Here is a 12886-nt window from a genome sequence, read left to right on the forward strand (position 1 = left end):
GCCCACCTCAAAAATATTGTGAGAGTATAAACCTGGACATTTCTTAGTACAGTAAAGCCTGACTTGAGAGGCAAGCTTCTCAATATATGGAGTTTATTATAGTGTTCAGACCTATCATGAATTTGTAGGAACTGGGTCTTTCAAGACAGGTTTACTGTGTTAACTTTTTTGTCCACTCTCCTTTGCAGAAAATATATATATTAGAAGTATTCTGAAAAGAAATCTAATCATGATTAAACCACAAAATAGACATGTTCTGTTTTTTTAATATAAAAAATCCTTTAACTCTAATATAGATGACAAAAAGAAATGTCCCTCTGTTATTGAGCTTTACTGCTTTCATGCTGCGTATCCCTTTTTTTAATGAACAGTGATACATTTTTATTGAAGAGCAGGATCAGTGTTGCTAGTGCAATACGCCCTTTAAACAGTGCAGTAACACTGTTGGTAGAATTTAGTGTATCCTTTTATTTTACCCTTTTGAGAATGTGGTAATAATACTTACATGACAGCAGAATTTTTTTCCAGTGTGAATAAGAAACTAGATGAATGTCCTTATATTACAAATTGACAAACTATTAAAACCTGTCAGAAACTATTTGCTTAACCATATCTTTTCTGAAAGCCTTAGATTAAGTGCCTTGGTGGTTATTTCCATAATTCAGTTGCATTATTCCTAGGTTAATGGCTGTCGGTTGCAGGTAAAGTCTGCTTTGCAGTTTTCATAACTTCATTCTATGTAACAAAATATCAGAATGGGTCAGTCAAAACAGAACTTTACATTTGCATATGTACCCATGTTTGGTTATGATTTGCACTGGTGGGGAAAGAGCCAACAATCTGCACTGCAGATCATAGAAATTTAACATTAGTAAAATAATTGAAGTGTCTACTTTCTACAGCTGGAATTTTTATAACTGCAAGAAGGGAGTATGATCAATTTTCATTTGTGATTGGGGATGCATGTTTTTGTGGAAAGCATTGATTAAAGTTTTTCCAGCTCATGTAGCTCAGCAACCAATTACCTAATTCATAATACACTTTGAAATTTGAATGGCTAGACTCCCTTGGCACTGCCAAGTTTACGTTTAAAGTTCCTCAAGGTGTTCCACCCTCTAACACTTATTAGTGAGGAAGTGTCAAGTTTGCGCATCACAAGCTGATACACATTGGGGTTTACATATAACAATGAATCTAATGAATATGTGTATAAGTTGAAGACATTGACATTTGTTTCCAACATGCTGATATAAAGTGCCCAATTTTAATTCATTGCAAAGAGGTAAGTAATCTGATTATCTTTTCCGATTTGTTTTTCTTAGGAGTCAGGTTTTTGATAATTAATAGCTATCAGGGTTGGCACTGGCTTTAGAAAGTATTCGCCAAAAAGTTGGCAACCTCAATATTTTGTCGCCATTTCATAATACAGTACTAACCGTTTAACTCTACATTGTTGGGACCAAGTTAATATTGTTGACATAGGCGGATGTTTTGACAAGTGTTGGAGGTTGGGTGGTGAGAAAAAAAGAAGAAATTTCACATGCAAGTGAAGTTTTTAATAGGTGATTTAATGTTAGGGTCTTGGATTTTGGTGTTTGGTGCTGGCATCCTTTGATGAAAGGTCCTTTGAATTTATTGAAGATTGTTTTGCACTACTTTCATGGTCTTTGCATCCTGCATCACTGTTAGTGCATAGGTATGACTGTTGTCACCTGGAATAAATTTATTATCGAATGTAAAATATCTACTTTCCTGACATCTACAGCCTCTCTCTCTTTTTATGTATAGAAACATCAGGTATTAAGCAAATATATATTATGTATATTATTTTCCAAATAATAGTTTTGTAAAGAAATTTAGTTAATGACATTTTAATACTAAAACCCTATGCTTGTACTTTGCAATGTAAGATAAGTGACGTATAATGCGACCGTCAATTTCATGCATTCAGGAATTACCCCACCCCCACCCCCATAGCTAGCTTCACAAAGTACATCTCTCTCAATGAGGAGTTCAGAAATTAATTTTAACCATGCTTTACTTGCTTTGGTTGTAGTGAATTTCTTCCTAAATCTTGAGAATTATCACTGAATGCTGTAGATTTTTATTCAATAAGCAAACTTGGATCTCCATTCCCACCAATGAAACTTACACGAGATTCCAGTTTTTTATATATCCAAGTCTGTGGCTTCCTTTCATGGTGCTTTTGAATTTCTCCAAACCCAAGATTGTGTGTACAAGTTTCACTGCCAAAATTTTTGTTGTCAGTGATATTGCCAGATGATATATTTTATTGCAATTAAGGAAATAAAACCACAATTTGTGACATTGGTGAAGCCCAGTGTGATCCTTAGCTATGATTATAATTATCAAGATTACAAAAGCTAACAGCTGAGGAACACATTATTGTTCAGCTCAGGTCAGTGTTATGTCCAGTTGCCATAACAATGAAATTGTATATTAGCTGTCATGGCTACTGTCTCTCAAATTACAAAATATATTTGTAAGGATAGCAGACTTTATCCAGTAATCCAGATATAAAGCAGACTTGGAAAATAGTATATTAGTAATTGCAAAAGAAACAAAAGAATTTGCAGGAAAAGTGTAAAATGTTGTCCAACATTAACAGTTTTGAAGAAAAAGTGCAATTCAATGAAGTGTAAAAAGAAAGTTCTGTGATCACTTGAGAAATTGTATGTAAGAAAGAATTAAATTGATGATTGCCAATTATGCTTTCATCAGATGATTAGTCATATCTATTATATATTTCATCATAACATGCATGTGGTTTTAAAATAAAAATTTTAATAACAGTATTACATGAAATGGCATTTATCTTACTTCCAACATGGTGAATGTAGATTGTTGAAAAATATTTCAATGTTTTGGTTATTTTATGTTCAGGATCCATTGCAGACTGGCAGACACTTAAGATTTGACCGTAAATGTTAGTGAAATGACTCATAATAAATTACAGACTTTAGGAATATAACAGCGGAAAAATAGATCATGCGGCCAGATTGTCTGTTTGAGGGGAAAGATACAATATGCTTCTTAAAAAGTTGAAAGAATCTGCATATTCACATTCTTGGCAGATAAAAGCAAGGAGGACAACACATTTGTTCAGCATTACCCGGTATGTCATATTAATGGTGGGAGAGACAATTAATGTCACCATATTGAATTTAAAAAATATCCAAGTCTTCTCACAAGTTCATTGATGGCAAGAAGCCATTGAGCCTTGTGGGGTTTGCAACTGCAGTTTCTGAACCTCACTGGATGGTAATTAAGGTCTAGCCTTTTATAGTTGAACATAATGTTTTCTTTCATTGCATCAGTCACATGTCATATTTCTGGGCTTTTTCAATGCATGTTTCCAAAGTCAGCATTAGTATATGAAAAATATGATAATTTGTGACACTTTACTAAATAAATTGGAAGCATATTGACTGCCTTACTGAAAAAGTCTTTTTAAGGTTGGCAGGTCTGCCTATATAGAGCTTTTCTGGATTAAGGTTCTTTAAAACAGTTTGTACTTAAAATGTTTGGTACAAAGGATATCTTGTGCTTGATAAATCACTTTCAGTTTTAGGTAGATGTACATGTATCTAGTTGAAATAAACCAGGAGATTGTGTTTGATGGCATGTCAGTTGTTATTTAAACTATTCCCAGTATATAACCATCTCAGACTGCATTGGTTATCTCACATTTCTCAGCATTAGCCGTTGTAGTTAGATCAGTTGGTATGTTACTGTAAGAAAATGGCAAAAATATAACTTTATGTGATGTACATAGCTGCCAACCCTCACGAATTTGGTGTGAATTTCACGACTTTTTCAGCGATTCACGGATTCACGCCGTAAGCCAAAAATTCACGAATTTTCCAATCCTCAATTATTTTAAATCTTTAATAAAATAACCGATTTCCCATTAAGCGCTAGTCGTGATATTCGCATTTGCCGACACGGTCCGGTACTGCTGGTCACGATATTAGTAGATCTACAGCAGATTATTAGTACAGTTGGCCCGGTAGCAAGCATTTTAGCCTCTTTTAATCTATATGTATAAGAGTAGTTTTACAAATGCTTTAGATAGAAACTGGGGCCTAACCGGAAATTTGCTCCGCGCATGCGTCAAAGTTACCGTTCAGCCTCGGATGTAAGATTTTGAAAATGTCTTCACCACCAAGGAAAAAGAAATGTATTACTCAAAAAGTGAAGTTTAATTTGGAATATATCAAAAATTGGCCATGCATTCTGCCATTAAACATTGATATTCATTCATGCTTTTTGCACTCAGTGTGTCATCGCAGAGACGACGTGAGGAAGAAAATCGGTTGCAAAAAACACGTAGAAGTTGGGAAAATTAAGAATTCGCAGATTTCAGCTTTGGAATATTTTAAACCATTTGCGGAAGACCTGCAGGCTACCAATGCTGAAGCATTATTTGTGAGTTTTCTTGTCGAACACAATCTACCTTTATCAGCTGGAGACCATGCTAAACATTTGTTCTGACAAATGTTCCCAGACTCGAAAATCGCTTCCAAATTTTCCTGTGGAAGAATCAAAAATGATGCAGCTCCTGTGCATTACTCACAGCAACAGAGACAGCGAAAGAGTATCTTCTTCAGTGAGGAAAAGTAAGACAGACTTTAGGGCCTCTTTAGCTGCAGAAAATTTGTCAGCAATTTTAGTCCCCAAGATCAACCAGCAGGCAATAAGTCGGAACTCTTTAGAAAACAAATTTACGATCAAGCAGTTGAGGAAGTTCAAGTCTGCCACAGTATCATGTCTTGATAATTAAAAATTTCTGCATATATGTAGTGTTTTATTTTTATTTTGCGAACTTGATATAGTGTAGTATTGACAGTCGGAGTGGTCAGAGTGGATGGAGTTATTGTCATGGTATTTTTCACGAATTCATGTCCAAATTCACGACATTTTATCCCTATTTTCACTAATTGTGAGCCTGGAAGGTTGGCAGCTATGGAAGTATACAGAGAATAAATCGGATACATTTGATGATATTCAGAACTGGCAGGGACAGCTCATGTTGATGCATGAATAGTTTCAACAATGTACACCAAAATACACGAACTTTTCTTAATGCTATAGGTAGAACATGGTCTCAGTACATTCTGGAATAGTATAATTGCTCTAGCATCACTAGATTACACTTAAGGTTTAAAGGAGCACAGTTGTCTAAACACTTTCTGTGAATTTGTCCAACATTACTCATTATAACACATTGCTCTCTAGAATTCCAGTTAGAACATGGTCTTAGCATTTTCTATACTAGTAAAGAAAAGCAGTGCGTGAATGTGATGAAGACATACTAATTATTTCAGTCAACAAGATGACTACCAGATAGTACGTAAACTGGGCCGTGGCAAATACAGTGAGGTGTTTGAAGCAATCAACATCACCAACAATGAAAAAGCTGTTATCAAGATTCTGAAGGTAAGCCCATTGCTAAGAACATTTTTAATGACTTCAAAATAGTCTGTTATTGCATGGAAAGATTGTTAAATATTCTAGTTCACCACCATGTAATGAATTTTGTATATCTGTAATGGTGAACTTTTCATATATGCTATGAAAAGAGCATGAACATTGTCTGACTTTGGAAAGATCATTCCCTCTTGAATCAGTACTGCTCTCTCTTATAACACTATATTTGGAATACATGTTTGCTGACCTCATTATACACACAAGCACTATATAACGAGAATGAATGCAAATTTGAGGAATGTGTGTAGGGGGCTACTAATGGAACTTGAAAATACCAGTACCAGACATTCTTTGCACACATGCAAAATGGATTAAGCAGGGGCAGACCAGCTGAAAACTGGATTGTTGGTAATAATCTGGACTAAATGACCACCATATATGTTTGCTTGTGTTAGTTGGGTGTCGGTAAATCAACAAAATAAGTCAAATGCTTTAAAAAGAAATTAGGATATAATACAAAGCTTACTGTTGTTTTCTTTCAACTCATATTTGATTCAATTACAGTGGTTTAATTTTGGTCACTGGGTTCAGTAGCATAGAAAGGAAAGATGCATATCCAATTTTTAAAATTTTAAATCTGAAATTTTAAATTTAAGTAATTTGTATCAAGATAAATGTTTTCTCTAAGACCTTTCCCCACCACTGATGCATATAGCTGCTGCATACATATGCCTTACCTCTGCAGTGACTGATAAATTTGCTGATTTAAAACATTACCTACTGATGGATCAGATATAGAGTTAACAAATGGTGATGCGAAAGATGTCATGCTAAATATAGTTGCTAATGAGGGTTTCTTGGAATTCTTTCCACATGATACTTGTTGGATATGTTGTTAGACATGGGCTTGTGTTAGCGATTTGGAATTGGAACATTGTGGGGCACCAAGAGAAGAAATACACAGTATTGAATTTGGGAATTTTGCAGTGATATTGAAATAACGTCTTCGTCTTGTTTGTGAAAATTTATATTGTATCAGATGATGATAATGGCACCGTGTAGACAAGTGAACTACATGCCCTATATGCCACCAAATTCACTGAAAGCATGTCATACTTTTGTTTTTAATGAAGGGAAAATGGTTTGAAAGAATTGTGGCTGAAACTAACAATTGTGCTACAAAATATATGGAAGAGAAACCTGATTTTCTCTTGTAACCCACTGCACTGGAAGAAATGCTGGCCATTCTAGGCATACATAAAGTTGTTGTTGTTGCTGTAGGGTTTAACGCCATTTTTCAGCACATGATAGGCTACACATGGTGGCCAGTATTAATGGTGGAGGAAGAACCTGGGAAAACCCCGGAAAGAACCACCGACCCACGCTCAGTGGATTACATTCTTCTGGTAGACTTTTTGTTTCACAGACAGTTCGATATCTTTATTATTTTTTTTATGGAAGGTATGAAAACCAGTCTAGCATCACAAGAGGCCAACATGGTGGTGTTAAGGCATAACCGCTTTGTGGATGGACTAGCAAACTTAAACGTTGTTAAATCAAGTTAAACCTGCATGAAATCGATATGAAAATTATTTATTTTCTCAGAAATTGTGAGTATTAAAATCTTTGTCTTTAATCTGCTGAAAGACGATAAAACAAATGCATTGATGAAATTTGAGCTGGTACTAGCGATTTTGATTGCTAGTCGCATGAACACACAGAATCTCACAGCTGTCGTTTTCAAATGTTGTAGAAAAAATTCAAATCAAAGTCATATACTAGTTGTAATAAAACTACAAAAATGAAAGAGCACAAAATTTGCTATATTTATTCCGAGACCATTTTCTAGACCTTTGTAGTATCATCACGTGACTACCACGTTGAAATGTGCCTTGCCCAAAGACAGCCAGTATCAGCTGGTATGATGGTGGGAATTTAATCGACACTTTTCTGGTCAACAATCCAATGCCTCAGTCCCAGAGCTACAACAACTGCACCCTTTCTAATTTAACATTTTTTTGTGTTTTTAGCCCGTGAAGAAAAAGAAGATCAAGAGAGAGATAAAGATTTTGGAAAATCTGAGAGGAGGAACAAATATTATTTCATTGTTGGCTATAGTCAAGGATCCAGTGGTGAGTAGAAAAATGTTATTGACTCTGTCCTCTATTTACAAGAATTTTAAGAACTAAAGTTTGAGTTGGGATAGTAGTGGATGGAGACAAAATCTCTCACTTGTGCACCTGGGTACAATGCCCTCCCCACCTCCCTTCCCCCAAATTTGATTTTACGGAACTTGTGTAAAAAATTCATTTTCATAATCCATCTGTTAATTGGGCGTGAAATAGGCTGAGGGCTGTTCCAGTAAAACATACCCCCACCTCCCCAGAAGTCACTTTCAAGTTCAACCAACCCACGACAGAAGCATTTTTAAAAAAGTATGATCCAGTGTCAGATATATTTTAATTGAAAAACACTGCCCCCTATTTTTTTTATTAACATTATTTCTGGCTATGGGTTAGTGGGCAGTAGAAGCGATTTTAATATTGGGTTGGGGATAAGCGATTTAAATGACAGCAGGCTGGAGGTAATGTACTGAATTCTTGTAGATCATATAATCTACTGCATATTTTTATTTGTATTCATTCATTATAATCAATCTTTTGTCCTTTTTGTTTGTCTGTCTGTCAGCCATGTAGGTCTCTGATACTGTGAAATTACAAATTTTCATGGTGGCTTATTATTCGTATATGTCATTGATCAGTCCCTTAATACCTACTAATTTAACATCCGTACATACAGATTTTATAATATGGATTTCTGTTCTAATACAGAAATCATGAATTTGTATCTTTACTAAACTGTGTTTAGTAAAGTGATCACTGTTTTGCTATTTTTCTTTGTTCTCAGGCATGCTGCTTTTGGTTTGAATAATAGTTAAATCTTGTATTGCTTTAAATGTGGTCAGATGCTATGATTCCTTGTTATTATTTTTTTAAATAAGTGTTTTGGTAAACTTGTCCATGGTTTGTCAAAAAAAAAACTTTAGTGCCTGTGGAAGTGATGTTGTATTATTTCTGCCTACTTTTTACACTATGTCATTTCTTGTAAGAACATATATTTCAGTTATCGATGCCTTTTTTATGCTTGTTTCAAGACTGTGTGTGAGTGATTTGGATTTTTAACATAGCTTTAGCAATTTTTCAGCCATATCGCTATGATGTCTGCAGTGGCAGTTTATAGTGATGTCTAGCACTGGGGCATCATGTTGCAGACATGTAGCATCATGTCCCACCCAGTCACATTAACCTGACACCAGGCTGACCAGTCCTAACACTAACCTCATAATGCTGAGTGCCAAGCGAGGAAGCTGTTAGTACCATTTTTGTACGTCTTTGGTATGACTGCTGGGGATCGAACTCGCAACCTCCTGCATCCGAGGCGGACGCTTTAACCACTAGGCCACCGGAGCAGTCTGTTGCAAGACTTGTATAAAGTTTTTAAAAAAAACCAAATGAAATATAGCAAGTCAAACATTTTTTTATCATTAATTTAAAAAAATGGATGCAAGACAAGGAATCATTTTTCCCCAGAGTACTCGTAAAATCAATGGCATTGCAGTCAACTGTATTGTCAACAGCACCATCATCATCACTGATGGCCTAGCATTAATATTCTGAGGGGCCCCGAGTGGCCAAGTGGTCTAAAGCGCTCTCCCTTACGGATCACTGCCATCTCACCTCTGTCTGCGTGGGTTCGAGTCTAGGATTCGGATAACGTGGGTATGTGAGAAAGCTTGCCAGTAGCTTCTCGTGGGTCGGTGGTTCTTCCCGGAGTTTTCCCGGGTTCTTCCTCCACCATTAATACTGGCCGCCATGCATAGCCTATCGTGTGCTGAAATATGGCGTTAAACCCAACAACAACAACAGCATTAATATTCTGCACATTCAGTTCAGTTGTCACAGACTCTATCTTCCACTTCTAATCTTTTATATAAGACCTCGTGGCCTGAGGGGCTTTCATGGCAGAGTGGTATAAGAGGCTTGTCTTGTGATACAGATCTGAGGGGCTTCCATGGCTGAATGGTACAAGATGATTGTCATGTGATTACTTGCCTCCAGTGTGTAAATGAGAATGTTGTCAGTTACTTGATGAAGGTCAGTGGTTCTACATAAGTGGTGTTTGGTGTCTCAAAAGTACTTGGATTTTCTTCAGCATTAAAACTGGCTGCCATATATAAATTCTCTTCATCAGAAAATGGTGTTAAGGCCATAATGGTCATCCAAAACCCGAGATCTCCGGTCTAAATGACTTCAGCTGTTGGAGATAAACATCAAATCAACAGTGGCTCCATGTGCCCAAGTGTACTTAGGTGCTTGCTTTTACATCACTTGCACATTTCACAGAGTGATTTGTTTGTCATAGATCAACCAATTTGGGTTGGTGGTCTTTTGGAGTTCTTCTTCTACTTAATATATTGTCCCCCCCCCCAACCAAACCAAACTAAATCAACCAACTAATCAGCTATGGCAACAGCAGCAAAGGTACTAGTCGATCATTTTTACCACAGCTGTATGAGTGTATAAATTTTGACTCTTGTAATTTCTGTAGAACTTTGAATAATGTCAATTATGCCTTTCTTACGGTTACCAAAAAGTCCTCAACAGTTGGTACAAATGGATTTTTCGTGATGAGCATACGAGATGGAGAAGTCTTAAGCAATCCTGCATCACATGCTGCCGAAAAGTTTACATTTTAGCTCACTTAAAGTTTATCTAACAATGTCCATTGTTCCAACTAGAACTGTTATAACTTATTCAAGCTCTATTTACCAATATCTGGAGATATGCATCTGTAATAAATATTTGTACCAAAGTATGAGAATGCATCAATGTTTTTCAATGATGCATTTGAATTGAGCAATGAGAATCAACAAACCAAGAAATAAAATTATTCACATCTCTCAGGCAGAAGTACAGTATACTGTATATACTCGTGTATAAGCCTGTTCGTTTTTTAAATTGACCCCCATACTGAGCAGGTATAAACACTAAAAAGTGCATAACCAGCATATAACCTGACTTGGATTATATACTTGATTCAAAGTCAATGAACAGGTTCTAAAATTGATGTGTTTATTTTGGATCCATGTTCCTCCATCACATTCATGATGAAAACAAGGTTAAAACTACCATAAAATGCTTGTTCCAGGGCCCAGTGAACCAATCAAATTTAGTTTAACAGCCATTGAAGTTGAACCAAAGTATCCAGCTATCTGGATGTTGCATCAAGCACTGCTAGACCGCTGTTTGCATTGCGAATTACATCGTGAAATGCACTTTTTAATTTTTAAAGTTTATTAAAAATTGCATACTGAGCAAAGCATGTGTTTTATATCCGCAATGTTGATGTAATTTGCGGAACGCTTATCACTGCTTTATAAGTATGCAAATTACATGCACTCGTGTGTACTGGCATCATTTTCTGACCCAATGTTTTACTCACATTAGACCACTAGGAGGTTGTTAGATGAGATTTTAAATATATATTTGTTTTTTTTTTCTTCTGACAACCCCACCAGCAATTTCTCATTTTGTTAACACAACCCACAACAGAAGTGATTTTCCTAACCAACCTTCCACTGTCTGGATCAAAATAGTTTGAAACATAACCTCCTACAGAAGTTTTTTGAAGTGCTGGCCCTGGGGGGATATATGTTTTACTGGAACAGCCCAGAACATTTAAGGTCCAGTTTGTTCTAGAGAAAATTTTGTCAGGCAATGCTTTCATTGATCCTGAATCATAAAAAGCAAGCATCTTCTGCTCTCATCTACCTTCAGACCAATCTGTAAAATGACCTTTTTTATGGAAACTGGATTGGTAATCAAGGATTCCTGTTCAGATACAAGGTAAAAAAAAGTCACCATCTACTGGGTACAGTTGAAACCCTTGCTATCTAACTATAATGCACTGAAACCTGTCCTAAGCAGCCACCTTTGGGTCAAAGCCAAGTTGGCCTTTTAACAATGGTGACCGCTGAATAGATTTTCATTTTGTAAGTTGATTCTGGACCAAATATTGTGCACCAAATTTTAATATTTTTAATTTTGTTATTATTACATGTATTGTTTATTATTATTATTATTATTATTATATTATTATTAGCTCACCTGGCGGTAAGGCCAGGTGTTGTTTATGGAATGGCCTTGTGTCCATTGTCTGCTTCCACAGTGTCCGTCCATTGGTCATTGTTTGTTTGTTACCAGTCTTGAGACACATTTTAATTAAGCTTGGAATACAACCTACAATATTCCAAGATCTCTGATGATTTGGTTGATGGGTGAAATTCTCGTATTTATGAGGTGGTGTCTGATGGACTAAGCTTGTTGCCACTCTAGAGGCCATGTTACTGTTTTGATCAAAGTGGAATAATGTTGATTGGTTTCATCAAGATCAAAAGAGTTCAATAATGAGCAAGAGCCACATCAGTTAATAAGGTGATTTCGCATCTGTTTGGTTATGGGGCGAACAGTGGATACGTTTTTTGTGATAGTAAATCAAAATGGTGGAGGATCACTAAAATAGTCTAAAAGCCAGTCATCGGTAGTAGCTCTTATCATGCAAACCACTATCTACGTGAATTACCTGTCATGAACATTTGTATCAGATTTCGTACAAAATATGTTTTCAGATATTTGAAATGAAGATTTACATTTTATTAAAGCTTGTTTTGGTCGTACAACAATTCTTTTGCCTTCTCAAGATATGTATATAGTCTGGGAGACAGCTGTAAATTTAGTTAGTCCTTTTCATGTAGACTGTTGACCAGTATAACTTGGAAAAATGAATGCAAACTCTGGAGATCAGATCAATATTTGAAATCCTTGTATCTGTTTGAAATTAATCAGATTTTATTCAAATATGTTCTGTTGGTGAACATTCAACATCAGACTTGTTTTGCACATGCTATCTGTGTGAGATCGACCTGATTTCAGCATTAGTACAAGTAATTTAACTTCACTAACATGGCAATTTATGGGAAATTATTTTGTCTGAAATATCTTGTTTAACACATAAACCTCTAGTGATGAGTTTACATGGCAGGAGGTAGTAGTCTACTGCCGAGCTCTGTATTGTCAAGGTCATGTATGATACACTAAAGTGTGTGGTATTATAGAAAAGTAGACAGATGTAGCTCTCCAATGATACCAGATGATCTGGAAGTTAGTTGCACTACAAAATACAGAGGGAAAAAGCTCATATTTTGGACCTGAATTTATTTTCCACCCAAAATTCGCCCATGGTCGGAATCTGATTTTGTGTCCGGATTTTAGACTTTTTGGTCTCAGATCTAAGGCAGACAGGTATGAACTGCAAACAGACAGATGAACCTTTGCAAAAAGTAGGACAAGATGGGCATTTGGAATAAAGAGTGGTC

General features: G+C 36.0%; 1 protein-coding gene across 2 annotated transcripts in view; it reads left to right on the forward strand.

The window, feature by feature from the left end:
* Window positions 1-12886, forward strand: part of LOC149782999 (casein kinase II subunit alpha) — a 79162-nt gene that overhangs the window by 12587 nt on the left and 53689 nt on the right. For both annotated transcript variants that reach the window (XM_089934561.1, XM_089934562.1), the window contains 2 exons: window positions 5349-5460; window positions 7482-7583. In XM_089934561.1, coding sequence (XP_089790687.1) covers window positions 5349-5460; window positions 7482-7583 — 214 coding nt within the window. The remainder of the gene's footprint in view (window positions 1-5348; window positions 5461-7481; window positions 7584-12886) is intronic.

The sequence above is a fragment of the Sinohyriopsis cumingii genome, chromosome 15 (genome assembly GCF_028554795.1).
Source record: "Sinohyriopsis cumingii isolate HCF-2022 chromosome 15, ASM2855479v2, whole genome shotgun sequence".
NCBI classification, from domain to species: Eukaryota; Metazoa; Mollusca; class Bivalvia; order Unionida; family Unionidae; genus Sinohyriopsis; species Sinohyriopsis cumingii.